Here is a 22,972-nt window from a genome sequence, read left to right as displayed (position 1 = left end):
GTGCACAGACCATTCAGGAACAATTTTTAGTGGTAACGCAACCTGAAACTGATAAGATATGCCGCCCCAAATATTGAGGAACCCTTTTTATGGGAGGGAATGGTGAGAGGGTGTGTGCACACACGTCGTATGAGTCATGCTGTGGGATTGTTTTTTTTTTTCTATTAATTTATTGCTAATATCTTGTATACTTTTCATTTTCATAATTTGATTTATTAAAAATTGCATCCATAGTTTTATGTTTTTATTCAATTATCAATTTTGTAAGCTTTTGCTTTTTGCGTAAAAAATGCACAAAGTTCTCTCGCTAATCGAAGCAAAAATCGTTAATAATATTGTTAAGTGTTTGCTCTGCTCGTGCTGCTTGTCTGTTTCAGTTTTAGTCATAAAAATACATATTATATATCTGTGTATATTTATTCATAAGATGCACGTGGCCAAGTCCTATGCCATCCAAAAGTTCCAGTTAGCAGTCGCGCTCGCTGTGCTAAAAAAAACCGAAACAAAAGCCGCAAACAGAACAGAATGGGGCTAAAATTGGAAACAAAATGCCTGGCTGGTGGAATCATTGAACACAGGCTGGCTGCGTGGTATCTACGACTGTTGGAGACGCCGAGAGCTGGAATGTCGGAGGATCCTGGACCGCCTGGCCTGACATAAGTACATGGTTGGGGTTGGGTATTTAGTTTTTTTTTTGGGATATCGGAAATGCACAACACTATATTCTTGTCTGGTAGCTAACTTGCAAATACTACTCTGATCTTGATCCCTGATCTCTTGTCAAAAAGTTAGCATACGCCTACGCTCGGGATTAGCTCGTCTGAACTGCTCAATTAACAGTAATTAGTTAGCCGATTTCGTTAATTGTTGTTTAGTCTATTTGCCTTTGCTATCATTTGTTACTTTATAAATAAACTTAAATGTAAAGTGTGTATGTGTGTATAGATGTTGAGGAATTCGCCGCAGATCCAGCCAGAACATACACCTGACACCTGTGTACACCGGTGCTGTTGGCCGATCTCCTGCATCCGCTCCTGCTGTTCAAAGGGGAGGATTGTTGGATCGGGTTGGGTCGTCGGCTCAACCGGTTCTAGCAGGCGCAGCCGCCCTCGGGATCCTTAGTCTCGTTGGGCGAGTCCTTTAGTACTACCTCCTGCATGTCCTCGGAGGGCTTGTTCTCCGTGGAATCCATGCCAGGCAGTGCTGCAGCCACTCGCCGGAACAATTGCTTAACATTGTAGCCGGCCTTGGCGCTGGTCTCGATGAACATTACGTTCAGCTCCTTCGCCTTTCGCTCACCCTCTTCGGTGGACACCTGACGTTTGTCCGACAGATCCGTCTTGTTGCCTACCAGCATGATGATAACATCTGTACCCCGTTCCGTGCGCACGTCATCGATCCACTTGGAGGTTTGGTGGAACGAGTTGGTGTTAGTGATGTCGTACACGACGACGGCCACCGTGGAGTCACGAATATACGAGGGTATCAAAGAGCGGAATCGCTCCTGACCCGCCGTATCCCATAGCTGCAGACGCACTGTGCGATCCTCCAGGTACATGGTCTTCGAAAGAAAATCAATTCCGATCGTCGCCTGGTACGTGTTGTCGAAGCTGTCATACATGAAGCGTGTAATCAGGGAGGTCTTGCCCACACTCTGCTCGCCCAGGAAGACCAGCTTGAACTTCCTTAGCGGATTGCCAAAATCTCCGGATGACATCTTCCACGTACGTGTCTACTTTTTCTTAATTACGGGTTTGCTGACCTCTTCTCGCTCCGCTCTCCACACTCCTCGGCTGCGCACTCTCCACTCACCACCCCTCCTCTATGTTTATAATGGGGCTGGGCCAGCGGTTTTCGGGGCCTTTTCGCACTGTGATTTTTCCGGGTATACCGCTTTTCACTTGCCGCACTCTGTTGCTCACGCTTTAAATGCTTCCGGCTAGCTTAAGGCCCAATTACGGCTCGAATAGCTAGGTAAATTGGTCGGTTAAGTCGTGGAAAAATTACGGTCTCTGCTTCTTCTTCAACTTCTGAGTCAGTTGCTGTGTGACCAGAGCTAAAGTACGAATCGATTTTTAGTCTGTATTATCGATATTTTGTTCGATATTTCTTCTGCAAAAATCAACAATTGCAAATATGTGAAGTTTTAGCAACAAACGTTATATGCAATAAAAACCTTTAAATTATTCGAAATGACTTAAAAATAAATATTACGAAAAAACTAACTGAGAACTATTCGGACTATTGCCCTTCAGTTCAAAGCTTTCTTGGGCACTGTCGAAATACTAAACCGCGAAAACCGTTACAAAAAATACTAAAAGAGAATAAAGTAATTTTCAAATATAGGTGAGTTTATATATTTGAATTGTCATACTTGAGGTATTCACGCAGTTATTTTCCCACCCTTTCGTTGAAAGTTGACGTACATACTTCTCTTAAAGAGTCACTGCTCAGACGTCGCTTAATCTCCCATTATTATAAGCGGTTATCTGAAGAACACACGGGTCTTAATTGAAAGCCTTATCTGCTGGCGCTGGCGAAATTTGGTATCGCGAATTAATTTAAACGGCACGCGATAAAGGTCTATGTAAACAGTTCCGCGAAAACTATGATAGCGAACGGACAGCAAATAATACCGCTGGGCAGTTTGGTCCTTCTCATCCTGGGTGGATGCCTGGCGTCTGGAGTTGCCATTGGGCACCCCGAGGGGCGTGTGGTGGGTGGAAGTGATGCTGCTGTAAACAGTGCACCCTATGCGGCGTCCATACAGTACGGAGGAATCCACTATTGTGCGGCCAGTATCATTAATGCCAACTGGCTGGTGACGGCTGCTCACTGCCTGAGTAATAGTAATCAGGTTCTGGGAAGCACCATCGTGGTGGGCAGCATTGCTGTAGCCGGAACAGCAAGCACCACTCAGACGCGCAGTATCACCTACTTCGTAATCAACGATCTTTACACCGGTGGAACTGTTCCCTATGACATTGGTTTGATATACACGCCCACCGCTTTCGTTTGGACCGCTGCTGTGGCCGCTGTAACGCTTCCCTCTTCGGGCGTGGTTCCAACTGGCACCGCCAATCTTTATGGTTGGGGCAGCACTAGTACCACGAATACAGCCTCGTATCCCACAACCCTTCAGGTGGCTACCAATGTGCCTATCATTTCTCTAAGCGCCTGTGAAAGCGCCCTGGGCACCAAGGGCAGCGATGTCCACTCAACGAATCTATGCACTGGTCCACTGACCGGAGGCATCAGCATATGCACTTCGGATTCGGGAGGACCACTAGTTCAGGGTAATGTCCTCATCGGCATTGTGTCCTGGGGAAAATTACCCTGTGGTCAGGCCAATTCCCCATCGGTCTATGTGCAGGTCTCCTCGTTCATTTCCTGGATATCGGCCAACCAACAGGTGCCCTAAAAATCCGAATTTACACCTGTTTGTTCAATAAAAGCAATCAAAGTTGCGCCCTTAGGGGCTGGTGACTTAAGTATGGGACTTTCCTTTTGCCTCACAGCGACAGTGATTGTTTTTCGTAAGCTTTATCTTATCAATCTCGTGGCGAGTGAAAAATAATGGCCAAAAAGACTTAACTCACATATTTTTGGGCTGAAAAAAACTTATAGACGATGAAATTATGACTTGCATTTAAAAATGAATTGCATACGCTCATGAATAAGTTAATTGCGTTTTATTTAGTGTTTAATTCTTTTAGTATATTATCAATCAAGAGCCTATAAGAAAGGCAGTGTATTTAAAGAAAACCTTTCAAATAAAGGCTTTCATTCATTTAATGTACATATATCATTGTTGGCCCATAACCCCGAACTATTGGTAAGTTGGGGAACCCCAGTCAAACGAAAAGTGAGAAAATTAAATGAAAATCTAGAAATTGCAGCTCCAATTTAACCACATCTATCCACATTGTTGACTTAGTCTAGAAAGGGAACAAAATTTATATATTTAAGAGCTTCTTATCTTAATTTATATTAAGTTCTTATCTGCAAGACAAGTGCCCTAATTGAAAGTTCTTATCGATTTCTTGGCTGACTCGCGTGAAATTTGGTATCACGAATTAATTTAAAAAGCCGTCAATACAGTAGATGTAAACAGTTCCTCGAAAACCATGATTGCGAATGGGCAACTATCAAAGTGGCGCCAACCTTCGCTGGCAAGTTTCCTTCTTGTGGGATTAGGACTTTGTCAAGGCTTTAAGTTCGCCTTTGCCCATCCCGAAGGTCGCGTTGTGGGTGGTACAGCGGCGGCGGTCAATAGTGCTCCGTATATAGTGTCAATGCAGTACGGTGGAACCCATTACTGCGCAGCCAACATCCTGAATACCAACTGGTTGGTCACAGCAGCTCATTGTTTGGCCAACAGGAATCTAGTCCTTGGAAGTACCCTTGTGGCGGGCAGCATTGCTGTAATCGGAACAGCAAGCACTACCCAAAAGAGAACGATTACCTATTTCGTGATCAATGACCTGTACACCGGTGGAACTGTACCATATGATATTGGTCTGATCTACACGCCCACCGCCTTTGTTTGGACCGCTGCTGTGGCTCCTGTTAAGTTGCCTTCTGCCGGTGTAAGGCCAACTGGATCAGCTAATCTCTTCGGATGGGGCAGCACCAGCAAAACCAACAGCCCCTCCTACCCAAAGACACTGCAGGAGGTCAAGAATGTTCCCATTATAAGCCTTGACTCCTGTGCGAAGGCGCTGGGCAGCAAGGGTCAGGATGTCCACACCACGAATCTGTGCACGGGTCCCCTTACCGGCGGCACCAGCTTTTGTACCTCGGATTCTGGTGGTCCTTTGGTCCAGGGGAATGTCCTTATCGGCATTGTGTCTTGGGGAAAGCTTCCTTGCGGCCAACCCAATTCTCCGTCTGTTTATGTCCAAGTCTCCTCGTTCATTTCCTGGATAGCTGCCAATCAAAGGATTTGATTTTTTGATCTTAAAAAATTATGAAAATAAAGAATGAAATTATGAAAATTAAAGAAATAGGAAACATATGTACTTCCCCTCTATCTTATCTTGTTAGCTTAGCGACTTTACAAAATTTTACAACGAACCATCTCCGATAAGATAGTTGCTGATTTATATAGTCTATAAATTATAGCCACAACTATCTTAAAAAAAAGGAAAACTCTGTTCGGTCAAACGGACAGTAAACTAACTAATGTCATCAAGATCTTATGTTTATAAAACAAGTAGAAGATCAACTTTCCATTTCCTTATTGGACAACCATTCGTAGAACTATTCTCCAAGACGTACTTAGCACATGAGATGACTTTTGCTTTTAAGCTTTGCTTATTTTGGTGTGGGCCTCAGCACATACACATTTCATTTCATCCCAGACACTCCTCCCAAACCGGCCGCCGTGCTTATCAATCAAATTGATCGGGCAGGTCTCGTTGGGAAACTAATTGGTCAGCAAGTTGCTGGACACGATCGCAATCAGTTTATTGACACGACCAGAGCACATAATTGAAAGAACATATCAATTTCCCATCACAATCACACCAGAAAAGCTTATTAAGTGCCCCCAAAAACACCATCGCGGTTGAGAACATCAGTATGGATGGGCGGAGAATACGGGGCCAAGAGCAAAGTAAGTGGCCTGGAGAACGATGACCAGAACACGCCTGCAGCTAATCAGGCTCTAATGGCGATAAATATTTCATTCTATATTATTCTGTTTTTATTCCCCCAGCCAGACACGCCTCCGAGCACCAACGAAGTGCCTGCCAGGAGTCAAGACAAAGCGACGACTCACCGGGAACGAACAGGGAGATCGAGAGATCGGGCGATCCAGAGAAACAAGACCCAGAACAAGAGGCCAGAACAACAGACTCAACGACGGAGCCGCGATCAGACAGACAAAATCTCCGACGCGATCGATGAAGACAAGGCTGATAAAGGTCCCCGAATGCGGGGATAAGAGATGCCATAGTGAGCAAGGTCTTAAATATTATTAATATATTTATAACAGTTATTTATACAATTATTAAATATTAAATTATATATTAATATTTCCTTTGGAAATTATTCAAAATTTGGTTTAATATAATGGAAATATTAGCATTGGAATTTCATTTAAGATATTTAACAATTTCTTTTCAATTTCACGATAGCATCTCCGTCAGAAGATGTTACCAAAGTCAAGGCAAGGCCAGATCTCTTTGCTTCCTTCGCAATCTTCGTGTTATGAATCGAACAGATTTATGCAACCTGGGGAACAACATGGGCGGGTGCTCCTCCTTCTCCAGAATCCCTTCTCTCTGTTCGCAGCTCCCCCAATCGGGTTCTCCTTTTGCACCGCTGGAGAAGTTGAGGATGAGGATGCGACCGCGACATTTGGCTGCGCCATTATGAGTAATGGAGTAATGCCTGGAATTGTTTACTTGGGGGCTTTATTGGCGTCGGCATTTGGCATCGGAATGAATGTCTGTGCTTTATGGTCTTCTATATGTACACACATATTTGTTATTACATCTTTTCCTGTTTGCTTTCTGTGGCTTGAGAACTGAAAATGATTTTATAATTGCTAAAAAGAAGATTGGATTATTATAGATTTAGGTTATAAATAAGATTGAATTCTTAATTGAAATATCATTTATAAGTTAACATTGAAAAGGAAAATAATATCTATCTATAAACTAAGACAAAGCCAAATATAAATTATGTTTGTACATCATATGCGATGTCTTCACTTTCTAGTTCATTCAACTCTTTAATCGGTAATCCATTGACATTTTTTCCTATAAAAATACTCCATGAACCATCTATCTTTGCAATCGTTCCGCGGACCATGCACAATCTCGTGGACGAATCTAAAGCGAAATCTAATTTTTAATTGGCCAACAAACTGCGGACAAGCGACATTTCATGCTTATCAGCAGTACAACCTGTAATTAATCTCCCTTCGGTTGAGGGGCCTCTCTTAATTGAGAGAATCTCTCTTGAGAGAATCTCTCTCTTTTGGCTGCAGCTTTCGAACGAGAATCTTTGGCGCGCTCGAACAGAATTCAGTATGCAGACAACTTTCTTTCGAATGCTTTTTCTTAAAAGCAACTCGAACTTGTTGCTGTGGCTCAGTTTGGGATCAGCACGCGACGCGTTCAGAACGAGAAAACAAATCGGAGTGACTGGAAATAGTAATAAAATAACAAAAACAAAAAAGACATAAAAAAGACTCTTCCTCGGAGACTCAAAGACTAGAAAAGTCATCTTGTGGTCAAGGATGATCGAACCATTGAGTGGCGGTGAAGTGCAAGCATAAACAAACAAACAAATAATATAAATCGTTGGAGTCAAAGTCATATTTTTTTGTTTTGGTGCCTCACAATAATTGTGGATATAAGAAAAGCCTTACCTTAGACAGGTATGTGAAAATGTGGGGAATGCATCTAGGAATGCATCCATCTCTGAGCAAACACGGACACTTCCCAGTTGTGGTTGTTGGGGTCGTTGTTGCGGTTCTTTGCACGCCTCCCTGACACCTTTATCCACACTTTGGGCATGCTAAAATTTAATAAGTGTTTTCCTCAAACCGTTTTTCCTGTCGCCTCTTTTTCACGCTTTTTTACGTAGCCGTTCTTGTTGTTCAATTCTATGATGCATTGCCATGGCTGAGGGAGTTGAGGTGTGGATATGCAACATGGCTTTGCCTTCTTTGCCCAAGAACTTGGCAAATTCTTGCGGCACATTTCATGTATCTATTTCGCTTCTCTCTGCCAAAAGCTTTTTTCCTAACGTGTCGTGTCGTGTTAACGGTATTGTTTACATTGTTAATAGAACCCACCGACTTGCCAAGTTGGTGGCCGCCAGATAAATAAATAATAGACTCGCAAACACAAAAACAACAAAAGAAAAAAAACCTGCAGTTGAAGCCAAAAGTCCATGCTTCAGTGCACTCGTTCTTGCGGAGACAGAGACACCAGCTAAATCACACACAAACGAAAGACTCAGGCAACGAACTGGCCAGAAGCCAATGATTCCTCTGTGTTAATCTTGGTGTAATGACTGCGGTAAAAGAATATTTGCAATTTAATTCATTTCTCGGAAGATACTCATCATAGGGCCATAGCTTTGTGTATCAAATATTTCTGGATCAGGGAGTTTTATAACAATAAATTTATAACATCTGAATTATTAACATCGTGAAATTATCAAAGCGTAAAGGAAAACATAAAAATTCATATATTTTTAAAGTACGCACGAAAGACTCAGGCAACGAACTTTCTGGAGTGTGTAATGACTGTGAAAATTTGCTAAAGTTTTGTCTAATTTGTAAAATATTTTATTTTTATTCCTTAAATTGATTAAAACTATTTTAAAAATGAGTAAGAATAAGAAACTTATAAGTAAGATCTTAAAATGTTATCTTAGGGTTTTCCTTTTTGCTTATTCACTTTCTATTCAATCTGAGAATTTTCATCAAAAACCACAAATAAAATCCCACAACTGTACAATCATAATCAAGTGATTCTTATTCCCTGCGAATCTATGCAAATTAAATAATACTCTCCAACTTGCGCTGGCCAATTAAATCCATGGTCGGCGACAGTGGAAGAAGCAGTCACTAAATTGCTTATTTATTAGTCAAAAGAAAAGAAAATATCTGGAAACGGCATGCTAATGATGTAAACTAAGCATTTAACAGTTAAAACTGCCAGCAGCAGCAGCAAACAAAAAACCAAAGAAAAAGTCGCATCAGTGTGGCACAGTGCGAGAAAAGAGGAGGAGGGAGAGGGGTGATCAGGGGAAGATGAACCCAAAGCGACGACAACAAAACTTAGGCGACTTCCTAAGACTAATCAAAGCCGTTACAATGGTCGCACAGCCGCAAAAAAACGCACTGAGAACTGGAAAACCGGGGAAACCAGAAGGGAAATAGACTGAGTGTGTGGAGATTCAAGGGAGAGAATGTAGGTTGCATTGCCTATAATTACACTGCAGAAAAAGGAGATGCAATTATAATATTTTTTATCTATTATAGTATTTTAAGAAACCTCCTTTCATTTAGAAAAAGTTAAAATTTGATTGATTTTAAGAAAAGAAAACAAAGAGTTCGCCTTAGAAGATTAGTAGCCTTACCGCTAGAAATATAGATTGATGATTCACCTTCATTAAGTCGCTAATTTAGTTAAACATTTTCGACATCAAGTAATACATAAAAAACTTAGCCAAAGATTTTTATTTTATGTGTAAAAATCTTAAGCGTAATCTTCTGCCCCTCAGTTACTGTCTTCTCATGTTGTTGGTTTTTTCTTTTTTGTTTAAGAAATTACCGTTTGATGTTGACAAAAAGCAAGAAGAGGCAGAAGCTGCTGGGACAGAAGAAGGGGAACTTGGCTAAAGGTTCAGCTGGGAGTCTGAGTTTGGCTTCTGTGTGATTACAGTACCGCTCCTAATGATCATCATTAGATAGCCAAGGGTTTTTTTTTACTCTGCCAGCTGCTGAGCTGATTCTTCTGCTGCTTCTTGCCACTTCTTAGAGCTTGACGTGACGACATGCAATTGCAAACAGTAAGAAGAGGAGGTAGAAGAAGCAGTAGAACAACACTAATAATATTTGATAATGCAAAGCGGAAGCTATAAAACTCGAGTGTAAGACGACATTTTACATTAGACGATCATTAAAGCGATCCCAAAGAGAATTTGCTAATTGCCAGCAATTGAAAATGTAAGGGGAAGAATCTGGGAGCCAGAGGAAATCTACAAGTTAAGGCCCGTAAACGGGAAGAAAGCTTCATTAGTTAATGTAAAGTCTTTAACTCGAACTCGGAATACACTACAGTTAAATAATTCATTACATGACCCATATTCTGCACTTAAACTTAAGGAAAGATAAAGTCTATGCCATCAAATCTTCAAGTAACTAATCAAGAGTGTTGAGAATAATATTTTTAATAACTATGCTTCATGCTTCAAGTTTTATTGCCAATAAAAATAAATTAGAGAACTTACCAGTTATGGCTGTTTCTGGGTAATTTTCAAGATAAAATCTTTAATTATTATAATAAATTAAATATATTTAATGATAAATAAGTTAAAAAACCTATAAAATAACTCGATGTCTTGAAGATATCAAATGAACTTCCTGGGTGCCCTGTGGTCACCTCTCCATGCCTCACTGATCTTGGCCATAATCTTGCAAAGCGGGGCGTGCCACAAATCTGATTATCAGGGCCGGGAGCTGAGCTTCGGCTGCCATCTCAAGGTCGAAAAAAGTATCTTGTATCTGGTATCTAAGCTCTTCTTTCAAGTGGAGCGCTATAGCCCAGACCCACAGTTAGCGGAGCCACATTAGCAACATCTGATAGGCCGAAAAGCACTGCAGCACTTAAGGAAAGCCCCCAGTACCCGGCCAACAACAAAAGATGGCCCGCACGTAATCTGATATTGAAAACGGTGAGGCAACCAGATGAAAAAGAGTGCACATATTTATAAAAAAAGCCAGCAAAAAACCCGAAACATCTGAGCCAGGCCATATGAGGAGAGTCTCTTTCTTTTGTGTCGCCACTATCCGAGCAACATCAGAACAATACACGGAAAATAAATGGAATTATTTAATATTTTTCTTACGTTTTTCAACCCAATGCACTCAAAAAAGAGGGAGACATAAGATATGGCTAAGGGATTTTAAATTTATAGAAGATTGAGAGGCTAAAAAGAAGATCATAAGGTCGTACATCTTAATGAAAGAAGGAAGAAAAGATAACGTACAAAAATATGTAAAAATACCTAACTTTGTTAAATTAATAATAAAAAGTTGGAGTATTTTTAAAGCCATTTTTAAGACTCTTTCAAACAAAAGAATAACTGAACAACATTTCAATGACTTTCATTCTTTTCCTCAATAAAACGTAAACCCATAGATTTTCCTCAGCTTCTGTGGTCACATTTTCCGAAACGCATTCCCAGTTTAATTTCCCGAAAGAGGTGGAATTTTAAAAGTCATTTATTCCCTGCTAATTAACTTCAGGCCCCTCACGACAAAGTGCTGCAAGAACAGCGTCGAAGATAAAACCATTTTATGGCTCTCTTAGGTGCTCCTCTGTCTCTCTGCCACCACCTGCAACGCGCCCTATTCCCGAAAGGCTTAAACGAAATAGAAGCTAAACCTCAGGCCAGAGTCGGTCGGGCCTTGGGTTATTTATCAGAACTGTCAGCAGGCCATAAATTCCGACTTTTGTCACTACCATTTATGGCCTAAAGAGGCAACCAATAAAACATACAAATTCGGTTGGCGCAATGCGTTATATAAGCACTCTGTCTGCATCTGATCTAACGGTGTTTGACTCTGGGTTCTTTTCGGGTTCTGTTGGGTTTCTTGGAGTTTCTTGGGGTTTTCTTTGGGTACCTTGTTTACAAGACACCTTGACAAATGTGCCCGGAAAGAGGAAAACATTCGAGATAGAAAAAAAAAAATAGAAAAACACAAGCCAGAAATTTGCATGGCAACTGAAATGGAAATGGGTGGAGTGGGAACCGAGCACCGGGCACAAAAACAGCGATCACAATTCCGCTGCACTTTTATGGTGCATTGTCTTACAGCGCTAGAAAGCAGAGAATAAAAAAGAAAGGAATCACCAATTGTAACAAAAGTCAGAACAAGTTTGCCACAAACTCCGGTCCGGTCGTTGGCTCTGGCCTAGAGATGAGCGTGTGAGGGAATTATGATCATGTTTCGCGGCACTAATGCTGGTTTTTTATCACTAGAAAAGATTATAATTTACTTGGTTAGTGATTTTTTTAAGTTAAGTTAATAATTCTTAGGCTTTTATGTATACTCTTAAGATGTCTTATGTATCTTATGCCAGTTTTAGAGGAAATTTCCAATTAAAGACAATTTTTAAAATTTTCAGTAAATATTTATAATACATATATTTTTTAATACAAAATTATAAACATGTTTAGTAACACCTCTAAAATTAAAACATAGTATAGACATACCCAAACCACATCTCTAGCCCATTGAACTTGGAATTTGCCCCCAGGAGTCGCATCATTAAGTTGTGGGAAAAGTAATGCAAGGCTAAGGCGCACGTTCCTTCTGCTGGATGATTTATGCATTATAAATATAAAGTCTATATTAATGGTAGCCTGTCATGTTGACAATTTTATTACGCTGCTTTGGCCGAATCACGAAGCGATTATTTAGCCTCCAATAGAGCCAGAACAGGGCGACATCAATTTGGCAATAAGTACTTAAGGGTATTAAGAACTTTCAGTTCATTGTTTGGCTCTATTTCGGAGTGGGCTCACTGATAGTTTCGGCATTTTTTGTGAAAGGTGCTAGCTGGACGACACAAAAACCTTTCCCAGTTTTGCAGATTTTTTTCACATTTTTTTTTCATTTATCCATTTGCCACAATCGTGCAGTTTGTTCTAGTTTCATTAGAGTGAAGGAGATGTCGGGAGACGATGGACTTGACTCGACTTTCACCCAATTCACGTTTAGTTATCTCTCTTGTTGGAGTTTCCTGAGGGTTTGGCCTCCATGTAACAGGCGGGTTCTGGACACTCCTAATTAACAAGTCAACTATTACTTCATTCAACTGACCGAAAGAATTTCAATTAAATTTTATGACTAATGGTACGAAAGCGGTTAGTGAATGAGATTTCCCATTGGGGTTCTAGGAAGGAAAAGAGTGGTAGTTAGACGTTGGGGTATGATTAATTGTGCTCTCAACTAATTTCTTACTGTAAAATAATATTATTTGATAACTTATTAATTAAGATCTATGAATCTTTAAAGTTTTTTTTTCTACCAAAATATATCTTAAAAGGAATTCCTTAAAAGTTGTTTAGACCAAAGAATTTATACATTTCCTCTTGTTTTTCCCCTGGAGTAGCATACGAAAATGTGTTTTCCAGGAATCTAGAATTAACATGACATCTCCGCCTCCAGAGTCACCGACTCCGCTGAGGACATGCCCATGTGAAGAAGCTTCCTCCAAGAGCATTTGTTCTTCGTTCCGCACAGGCGACGGCGACACCTCTTCCCATTTCATGCTCGTTTCTGCCTTTTCATTTAACAACTTCCGCTTGGCCGAACCGCAACAGCAACAGCAAAAGCAAAAAAAAAAAATGAACACAGAACTGCGATCTGTGCAATCGCTGATGATGAGGTGCATAAACGACGCCCATTTATTGAGCCCTCGCGGCTCTAATAACTTTGGATGAGAGGCGGGAGGAGTGAATGGCGAGGTGGTACCTTTAGATCTTCGATCGCTGGCTGGTAAGAGGCCAAGGTGGTGAAGGTACGGGGGGCAGCAGGTGCTCAAGGGGCTAGGTCGAACATGTTTGACGTCCACTAAATGACAGGCATTTGTCTGCACCCAGAGGGAGAGGGAGGTGGCTTTGTACACCTGGCCAAAAACAATTGGATATAAGACTGAAACTTTTAACTTTATTTTTGTTTATTAAACTTCTTTACAGGTTTTTTTACCTTAAAACAACATGAAAATATTTCCTATTTATCCAATTTATTAGACTAATTTTTATGTCGATTCTAATTTTAAAAGAGACAAAGACCTCTTAAATATTTAAAACTCTTTTTCTGTGTACGGCCACAAGAAGAAGTCGCATCAATAGAGTTGGACATGAAAATTGTTCAAACTCCTTCTCGTTCTCGTCTGCTTTTCTTGTACTTGCTGTGTGTTCGCAGCATATTTAATGAGCCACACATGTTGATGGCTCTGACAGTTTGTAAGTCAGGTTTTTTCCTCATGGTCTTTTTTAAGCCAAAGTAGTTTGGCATGTGCTTGATGCTGGAATAATTTCAATGGCTCAAGTATTGCCAAATTTATTTTCTGGCTGTGAAACTGAAGTTGAAGCGTGTTGGCATTTCTTCAATTATGATGACACAAATTTCACTCTATGATGAAGCCGCAAACACGGGCTTATATGCAAATGTGGTTATTAAAAGCATTACAAATGGTTAAGAAAGAGAATTACACTAGAGTACAAAATAGTTCTATTTTATATAAAAAAATATTCTGTTTTGTTTGATTTTCTTAAATAAGAATAAGCTTAGATGACAATTAAAGTTTAAAGTTGTTTTTGTAATTCTGGCCCCCAAGATTTAGATCAGCGATCTCACTTTTGCTGACTAGTGTAGTCATGCTCACGTTTCAATTCTCAATAATCGCTTATTGACTCGCACTGACTTCGATTTCTATTCCGTGTTCCGTGTTCTAAGACAATTTGCAAAAGTGAAAATAGGCCCAGATCTGAATTTCTCTTTCCATCCAATACTACTCTTTCCAGAGCTCTCCATTGTTATTCGATTTTTCAGGCTGGTCGAGATTTACATAATCCTAAGTGCTAGTTGTGCTTGCCACACGATCGTTCGGTGAAAGTTGTTACAAATTATAAGTTAAGAATGAGCCCAAAAATATGCCCAGTAGTCACAAAGCAAAACAAAGCCAAGATCCACAGAGATCTGAGCAAAATGTTGCACTAGACTTTGGTTTGCTTTTGCTTTTCGCCTTTCACAAATCAACGTCCAAATATGGGAGGGAGTGCTCTCCATCGCCTTCCCGAAAAACCAAGATAAATAAATCTGTCAGTGGGGCGTTGCTACTGTGTCAAATGGCCAAATGGACGGAATGGCCAACAAAGTATCTATCAGATTCGAATGCTCAATACCCAATTTTATTGTTGCCGAATCGATGTCACGGCTACACAGTTTCCACTTCAAGATCTATTTTGGTTCAAATAGAGAATTTATTGTCAGCAAACTAAGCTTTGTGGCGATTCGGGACAGTCAGTCGAACTAGTTAATTGGGTTGATTTCTTTGACTGAGCATGTGTGTCCTCACTTTTGCTAAATTAAGATGTTATATTCGGAGGAGAAACTTGAGTGGGACTTAATTATAAATGATAGATTAGATTATTGATTAGCATGTAGAATTTTCTATAACTTCTTTATTTTCTTTAGTTATACAAACTAAATTAACTTTCGATGGTGAAATTTGTAAATTCTAATCCATGAATCACTTTTATTTTTGCCATTTACAGTTCTCTGCTAGACTCCTCTCCCAAAACCATTGTGAAATATCTTCTATACAAACTTGGCCAACTAGGTTAATGAAACTGAAACCCTAAAAAACTTTTAATTTCTTTAAAACCGCAGTAAACTGGGTTGATGAAGTTAAGCAAACTCTTCATTGTGATTAACTAATCGAGCGCAATCAGAGACTTTTAATCTCAACACTTTCGCTCGAAAGCCCGAGGGCAGTCCAATAAATGACTTTGATTAATTTCGCTCAGTGTATGTGCCTTCCAAAATCTAAAGAAAAGGAGTATATAAATAAAGTTGTCTGGGCGTAATTGCTTGGCCCCATTACGGAGGTTCTTGTGTTGGACACCTGAGTGGCATTTGCTCCCACAGCCTCGCTTTCTTTTGGCTCAGCTCAGTTCGGTTTTATTTGGTTTGGCTTGGTTTTGTCTTTGCTCATGCAATTACTGTAATTTATTTATGAGTCTCACTGAGCTTACACACGTTCTGAATATAGTGGCAGTGAAACACATAGAAATTCTTGATATTATCTACAAGTGCGTGGCTCGCTGAAGTTCCGTTTCTTAGCGAAAATTATGGAATTATGTTGGCCCGGCCCGACCCCGATGTAAATCGCTTTTGGAAAATATGTAATTAAGGATTTTCACCAACAACTGCAATTTTAGGCCCTAGGGCAATCTCAGTGAAAGAGAAGAGATTTCCCCCTTGGTAGATCTCAACCCAATGGCAGCCAGTAATTCCAGTGTTCTAAGCTTCTATTTTCATGGCCAAGTACACGACTCTGGCATGCAAATGAGCCACAAGTGGCTCTCAATTAAAACCAGAGTCACAGCCAGCCAGTCACCAAAACAAAATAAAAGTCAACTGCAGCTGATTTATTGTGTGAAACTGAAATTCTTTTCGGTTTGGTTGCCGTTTGGCTTTAATTCTGTGACTTCTGTTTTTCTTTCGTGCCTCGTGAAAGTTTCTCTAGCATAGATCTCCTGTGGCCTGACATTCAGATAATGACTTGATTAAAAGTTGTCATGAGAACCAACTGCGACTAAATTGTGCAAGGCCAAAACCAGACCCACCAATCCAGTATGCAAACGGAGCTCCAATTAAGCGAAGAAGCTCTCTGCATTTGAGTTTGACTTCCTGCAGTGATCCGTAGGGGTATATCCAACGGATTTATTTTACTGACTATATAATAAATACTTTGAATAAATCGTATGGTTTTACAGTTATTTATTACCTGGTAATAATTTATAGCTCCCATTGTAATTAATCAGAGAAAGGTAGGGAAAGTTGTGTACTTTTTATTTTTATTTAAAGTTAAGTTTAGTAGCTTCTACAGCTGCAATACCTTCTAATAAGTTTTTGTAATATTTTTTTTATAGAGTATCTAATATTTGTCCATCTTAAATTCCAAAAATCATTCCCGGTTCTTTCCAGACTTTTCGTTTGCATTTGCATGTCAGTGAGTTTTCGCTGCTAATCACGTTCTTAATGAAAGTGGCTGCAGTGGCCACTTCGGAAGAGTTGCTCATGGACAACATAGTTGTTTGTTGTTAGTTGGCTCTTGGCTTTTGGTTCTTGGACAACTCGGTGGCCAGAAGTCTGGCAGTCAGTGGATCTTTCGCTGGCAATGACCGCCATTCGCCTGGCTTTATTTGATTTTCATGTTTGTTTGGCTGTTTTCCAGTTGTTGCGTTTGCATGCAACTCGCGTCTGGCGATTCGGGATTTCGGGGAGTGTGAACTTGCTGCCACTAGCTTGCAGAACTCCTCTTTTTTTTTCCACAGACCAGTTATTTGAGCCAGCTCTTAGTTTTTGAGTAATTTTATTTATGACTGCGGTTTGGTGTTGCCTTTTCTATTTGTGTTTTTATTGATTGATTTTAGCAGCAGCATTTGCTTTTGGCCCATTTCCGTGTGAGAATTTATGCCAAGCACTCGAAGTCCAGTGGATAAACAAAGCGATAAAGTTGTGTGAAATTATTGGGGGGATTAACAAGATCTGTTTTGTGTTCAGGTATTTTCATCTAGCTATCGAAGACTTAGGGGGTTAAACAAGAAAAGAAAGTTGATACTTAATAGAAAAGTGCATTGTTTAAGTTAATTGTTCCCCATTGATTGATTGATCAAGCTTGGTATCCGTTTGAGCATTGTTAATCATCATAAAGTTTAAATCAGATTAAGTTTCTTAGAATAAAAATCCCATTACCTCTTACCCGAGCTACTTGAATATATCTGCTTACTTAATCATTAAAACCTCTCACTCATCTCGTACCACGCATGACAATTTAGCTCTCTAAAAAAAGTTTATTCAAATGAAGTTGTTTGCCCCGGCAACCTGTTGCATAGTTTCGCTAACATTATTCAACATCGTACCACTAATGACCAGCACTTACCCTCATCTCCGTCTTTTCCCCAAACTCTATCTTTGCAGCTGTGAAGCGAACAAATTCGTCTTCTTTTTTGCCGCCGCCGCTGCCGCGTATAAGTACACACTCGTACATACATATATGGTTCATTAAAAGTGTGGCAGAACTTTGGCACTGGGAACTGGCGACAAGTAACGAGCTACAACGACCTGTGGCAATGCTCCGGCAAATTGTGCGGGTAATTTCCAGCTCGGTTTAATTTGGTCTAAGCCTAAGCCAAATGGGCATGCGCACCGTTGGCCGCTGTCATTCGAAAGTTGCCTCTGCGTGACACACATTCAGAGCATTAGAGTTGGACACAACACAGGCAGACAAGTTGGAGCGCTGCCCTGCCGCATCTCTGAGATATTGATATACCAAAGGGGAACCAGCTGCCAGGGGATTCAGCGATTCTGGCCTGGCCCAAGTCCAAACTCAGCTCTGTTGCATTATTCATGCTCTACGGCGGCATCCACAACTACTTCCACAACCACAACCACGCAACGGGAATAGCATCCACGAACGAAGATGACGCTGCGCTTAGTCAGCATATTATCGGCGGCATTACTGCTCCTATGGCCCGCACAGCTGGATGCATTTATCACACCGAATACAGGTGAGTACGGGGCTAGCGGATAATGTCTGTGAAATGTGTGGCATTGGGTGAGATGATGCAGACTCTTTACCTTTTAGACGTGCAGCGGAAAAGATGCTGATTAAGTGGAAAATTTCATTTCGAATATTTTGAGTTTATTTATGATTCCAGTTCTATAAGAAGAACCGCCTTTGAAACATCTGTAAAATATTAATTTTTAATGTAAAAAGTTTATAGCAAATTTCTTATTTTTTACCTTTAGGCTGCCACCACAATGGCACTTGGTTCGCGGACAAATCGGTGGTGCCCAGCATGGAGAAGTGCCTAAATTGCCAATGTAACCGGAAGACGTTAGTCTGCCGACTTAAGGTCTGTCCTGAAATGCCCATGCCACCGCCCAGAGGCTGTGTTGTGGTCCAGAAGAAGAGCACTTGCTGTCCTTATCTTTCCTGTGCCAGATTGGATGCGTTCTACAAGATACCCACCAAACGCCGCATCATCGCTTATCTGGATCACTACGAGAGGGAGTCCATCGATAGGGTGGTCAATGATAATATGTTACAAAGACGATCAGATGATTCCGATACAGATCTTTTTGGTGAGTAATTTGCATACTTTTTTAATGGAATGGTTTAAACTTAATAAAATTTTTTAAAGTTTGCGTGAAAAACGGAACTGTCTACAAGTCGGGATCTGCAATGTCATCTTCGAACTTGTGCAGCTACTGCTATTGCATAGGTGAGTTAGACTAAACTAATAACCCATTAACATTAAATGTTAATGAATATATTTTACATTTTTCCGTAAAAGGCGGCACCGAGAAGTGTGTGAAGCCAAAATGTATGCTGCCCGTAGAAGGCTGTAAGCCCATATTTGTGGACTCCACTTGCTGCCCCGTGAGATACGATTGCAGTAGCAAGACCTCAGGAAAGTCCTCCCAGGAGGTGCGTTATAGGAAGACATCGAACAAGCACTTTCAGCGAATGTCGCAGCGCCTGCAGCGTAATCGAGGCTGCACTGTAGGCGCCCAGTTCTACGCAGAGGGTCAAAAGATGCGTTCGGATGCAGACAAGCCCTGCGACATATGCTTCTGCATTCGGGGAACAAGGCGATGTGCTCCCAAAAAATGTTCCCCTGCTTTGAAGAACTGCATTCCAGTGGTGCCAAAGGGTCAGTGCTGTCCATCGAGTTATGACTGTGGCAGTCAGCGGGATTACCGAAGGTCACACAACTCCAGGCAGTTTAATTTGTACAATATGCTCTTTGGCAAGGAGGAACCAGAGCCACTGGAAACTGCTTTAATACCACAAAACTCTATGGCTGAGAGATATCCACACGATCGTCATCCCACAAGAGCTCCTGTGGGGAATCCCCTGGAGGCTAGCAGTGAAAAGAGCATAATGGACACCCTTCGCGAAGGCCTAGAGTTTATAGATGGTAATAACAACAAAATGCTGGCCAACAACTTGGATCTTGTGGGCATAAGAACCACCCAGGCACCACCTATGATGAGAACGGAATCCAGTGAAGAGGTGAGCAGTACTACAGCCCTGAGTTTTCTGGATTTGCTGCTGGGTCCTAGTACAGAAACTGTGGGTAGCGAAGAGAGGGAAACCCGAATCTACTACTGTAAAGAATACTCTTTCCTGGATGGATATACTCCTTGGACCTGATGAGGAGGAGTTTAACCCTAAAACGGAAGCCTATTTGGAGACTAGTACCACACTGAATCAACCCACTGAATATAATCCTTCTACGAATAGCATAAAACGCATAGCAGAGGACTTTGATGAACAGTTGGACAATGGAGAGATGGCTGTAGGTGAATTGCCAGCGGAGGCCCAACAAATTGGTATGGCAAATGCAGGAATTTGGCCAACACCAGCACCTGAAGTAATGCCACCTCCAAAAGAGGAACCCAGCTTGTTTAACGCCTTGATGGATGGCTTGTCTGGAATACTCGAAGAACCACTTAATCAGACTCTGACAAGTACAACTACAACCTCAACTACAACGACTGAAAGACCCACCACTGTTCATGCACCACCAATGTTTCGACCTTTGCCGAGTGGCAAGCCCGTTCACACAAGAATCAACTCGAAGTTGGCCAATCTGACGGTGACACCGCCCATGCTTGCTGGTGACCAGTAAATATGGTCAGCCGGTGACCCATCGAACAGCGGATAAGAGGGTCAATGCAACCACTAGTTCCACAATAGTCAAAGGCACAGAGAAACCAAGTGCGAGCTCTACCCAACGAACAAAACTAGATACTACAGCTAAAACCACACCGAAGCCCAGCACTACAGTCAAACCTAAGCTAAAGACTACTAGGAAAACCACAACCACACCGAAACCCACTACTCCAAAACCCACAACTCAAAAACCTTCAACGACAAAACCCACAACTCCAAAGCCGACGACTCCGAAGCCCACCACTCCGAAGCCCACCACTGAGAAACCCACCACTACAAAACCCACCACTGCAAAACCCACCACTCTAAAACCCACAACTCCAATACCTTCTACTCCGAAACCAACAACAAGTACAACAACCACCACCACAATAACCACCACTATACGAACCACCGGCAAACCTAAATTTAAGCCAAAACCAAAACCATATGTTACCAGCACTCCGAAGCCTCTGGTGATCAAAACTAATCCGAGTATTTTGGAAGCAGAACCATTGGACATCAGTGGTGAACCCACCTTACCACCCAGTCTTCCCAACTTAAAGATAATTCCCTTCCTTCCAACCGATGCTGTGGATACTGTTCCCAAGGAGAAGTATCCATCCAACTTCTATCAGCAACAGGTTGCCTCCGATAAAATGGATGTGGTTGGTTATGATACCCTTGATGATTCGGTGGCTATGTTCTCGCAATCCCAGCCAGACCAGGCTGCCTACAAATACAAGTTCAATGTGGAAGTGCCAGCTGTGGAATCCGCTCCAGAACCGGTCGTCCATGTGGGAGGCAAAATATGAGGGAAGTGCAGCTTACGTAAGCTTTGATTTCGATCGTCCGGTTGTGCCGCCACCACACAATGGTTTCTCGCCACCCACTGAAACAGAGGGAGGATTCATGCCTAAGGAACCCCTCGTTATCGATGGGGAAGTCCTTCACGAACATGTCACCTCGAGTGGAATCAACGGGCCAGTTGATAATTTCCACGTCACGCAGCATATTATTGATATCACAACTTCTGGGTTGCAAGCTAATGATACTGTTTCTATAGGTGAGTTTTAAACAAGATTATTTTCTAATATCAAGACAAATTAAGTTTATATTTCCATTACCAGATTAAAGGCACTGCCTTTATTCAGATTTAACGTAAAAAAGTTTATGAGTGTAGAATAACATTGCATTCAATGAATTCAAAGAATTTCCTTTATCTAGATTCAACAGAAAATGTCAACTTGTTTTTTCTATTCTCTTTCAGAAATCACCACACCCGATCCCTTCAAGGATGTCATACACACGGAGCCTTCGCCCAATCTCGATGAATTAATCGTTGACAAGGCGAACAAGAAGCCGAGTGAAGAGCATATCGAGACCGTCACTTACAGTGTTAGCAATTCAACAGCCTCCTCCATATTGTCATCTATCAGCAGCACTACAGCAGCAGCAGCAACAACAGAAGCCACTCCAACAACACCAACAACAACGGAAAAGGAAACCCCCTTTATAGATAAATATGAAATCAATAAATTAGATAAGCTCTTGGATGAGCTGCTCGGCATGGAGTTGTCCAAAGAAGATATTGTGAGCAGCACAGTGCCGGCATTTAAGGCACTGCCAACGGCAACACCAACGACAACAAAATCAGCAGCAATAGCAACAGAAACAACAACAGCAACAAGCACGCCAGCAACATCAGCCACTGGTCGGCCAACAGCGACAACACGTGCCCCGGCCAAAAAGGGAAATAGTAAAACGAAAAACAAACAAACCAGCAGCAATAGACGCAAAGTCCAGAGTGCCACACGACGCCAAAGTACACCAGCAACCACTAGAGCCCCACCAGCAACATCAACTGCGTCAACAACCACGGGACAGCCCACAACAACGAAGAGCACTCAACATCCATTTTTAAACTCACCGTTCGACAAATTACCCTTCATGGATACCAGCTATGAGGTAAGACCGCACCGATTGCAACCGCAGCAGCAGCAACAGCAACAGCAGCAGCAGCAGCATCAGCATGCATTGCAAGCACCGCAGCAACATGAGCAGCCACCACAGCAATTCCACCATTACCAACATGCAACACGACCGCCGACAACAGCCCAACCTGCAACATCCGCGGAGGATGTGCCACAGGATACGAGTTTGAGTTCGGGGGAGAGAACTGGCGGCGGTGGAGGTGCATTTCTGGGTGGCGATGATCCACTCGGTCAGCTGAAATTGGCGGGCTGCAATATTTACGGACGCATGTACCGGGTGGGTAGGATTATCGTGGAATTATCCAGCCAGTGCCTGGAATGCAAATGCACCGAGGTGGGCGTCAAGTGCGGCCCATTAGACTGTTAATTTAGATACCCCCCATGATCGTAATCCCCCAGGGAGTGTATAGAGGATAAGTGTCAGTTTGTAGACGTAGGTTGTAGCTTGTATGCTAATCCCTAACTGTAACTAACTAAGGGGTAGATTAGAACTTCTCTAGAAAGTAAGTTGTATTATAGAAAAATGACATTGATGTCTTTGAAAACAAAACATACAAAATACTTATATTTAGCTTGGCATTTATGACGCATATTTATTAAGATTAAATTAAGGAATAAATAAACATTAAATATATTTCATAAAATTATCAAAAAGTGGTTTTCAATATGCTTATGGAAATAAAAATCATAACTAAACTTATTGAAAATTATAATTAATTTCGGTTTTAGCTAGCTTTGACCTAAAATTCTATATAAATATTTATT

General features: G+C 41.5%; 4 protein-coding genes across 4 annotated transcripts; 3 read left to right on the top strand and 1 right to left on the bottom strand.

Moving 5' to 3' along the window:
• Window positions 1-234: 234 nt before the first annotated feature.
• LOC108104110 (ras-related protein Rab6) lies at window positions 235-2,053 on the bottom strand. Its single transcript, XM_017210010.2, has one exon. The coding sequence runs from the start codon at window positions 1,715-1,717 to the stop codon at window positions 1,091-1,093; it is 627 nt and encodes a 208-aa protein (XP_017065499.1). The 5' UTR covers window positions 1,718-2,053; the 3' UTR covers window positions 235-1,090.
• A 529-nt stretch (window positions 2,054-2,582) lies between these two features.
• Window positions 2,583-3,491, top strand: LOC108104026 (trypsin delta). The gene has a single exon (XM_017209858.2). The coding sequence runs from the start codon at window positions 2,609-2,611 to the stop codon at window positions 3,419-3,421; it is 813 nt and encodes a 270-aa protein (XP_017065347.1). The 5' UTR covers window positions 2,583-2,608; the 3' UTR covers window positions 3,422-3,491.
• A 633-nt stretch (window positions 3,492-4,124) lies between these two features.
• On the top strand, window positions 4,125-5,006 carry LOC108104035 (trypsin delta-like). Its single transcript, XM_017209870.2, has one exon. The coding sequence runs from the start codon at window positions 4,128-4,130 to the stop codon at window positions 4,947-4,949; it is 822 nt and encodes a 273-aa protein (XP_017065359.1). The 5' UTR covers window positions 4,125-4,127; the 3' UTR covers window positions 4,950-5,006.
• A 2,112-nt stretch (window positions 5,007-7,118) lies between these two features.
• LOC108104139 (mucin-5AC) lies at window positions 7,119-22,801 on the top strand. The gene is given in 9 exon segments (XM_017210040.2): window positions 7,119-7,390; window positions 17,471-18,060; window positions 18,302-18,637; window positions 18,697-18,777; window positions 18,850-19,645; window positions 19,647-20,172; window positions 20,174-21,019; window positions 21,021-21,279; window positions 21,484-22,801. Coding segments are annotated over 8 exon segments (4,023 nt in total). The 5' UTR covers window positions 7,119-7,390; window positions 17,471-17,972; the 3' UTR covers window positions 22,575-22,801.
• Window positions 22,802-22,972: the final 171 nt, after the last annotated feature.

Source organism: Drosophila eugracilis, unplaced genomic scaffold (genome assembly GCF_018153835.1).
Source record: "Drosophila eugracilis isolate 14026-0451.02 unplaced genomic scaffold, ASM1815383v1 contig_445, whole genome shotgun sequence".
NCBI lineage: Eukaryota > Metazoa > Arthropoda > Insecta > Diptera > Drosophilidae > Drosophila > Drosophila eugracilis.
The sequence above is the reverse complement of the archived record's forward strand: the minus strand, read 5'-3'. Positions and strand labels throughout refer to the sequence as shown.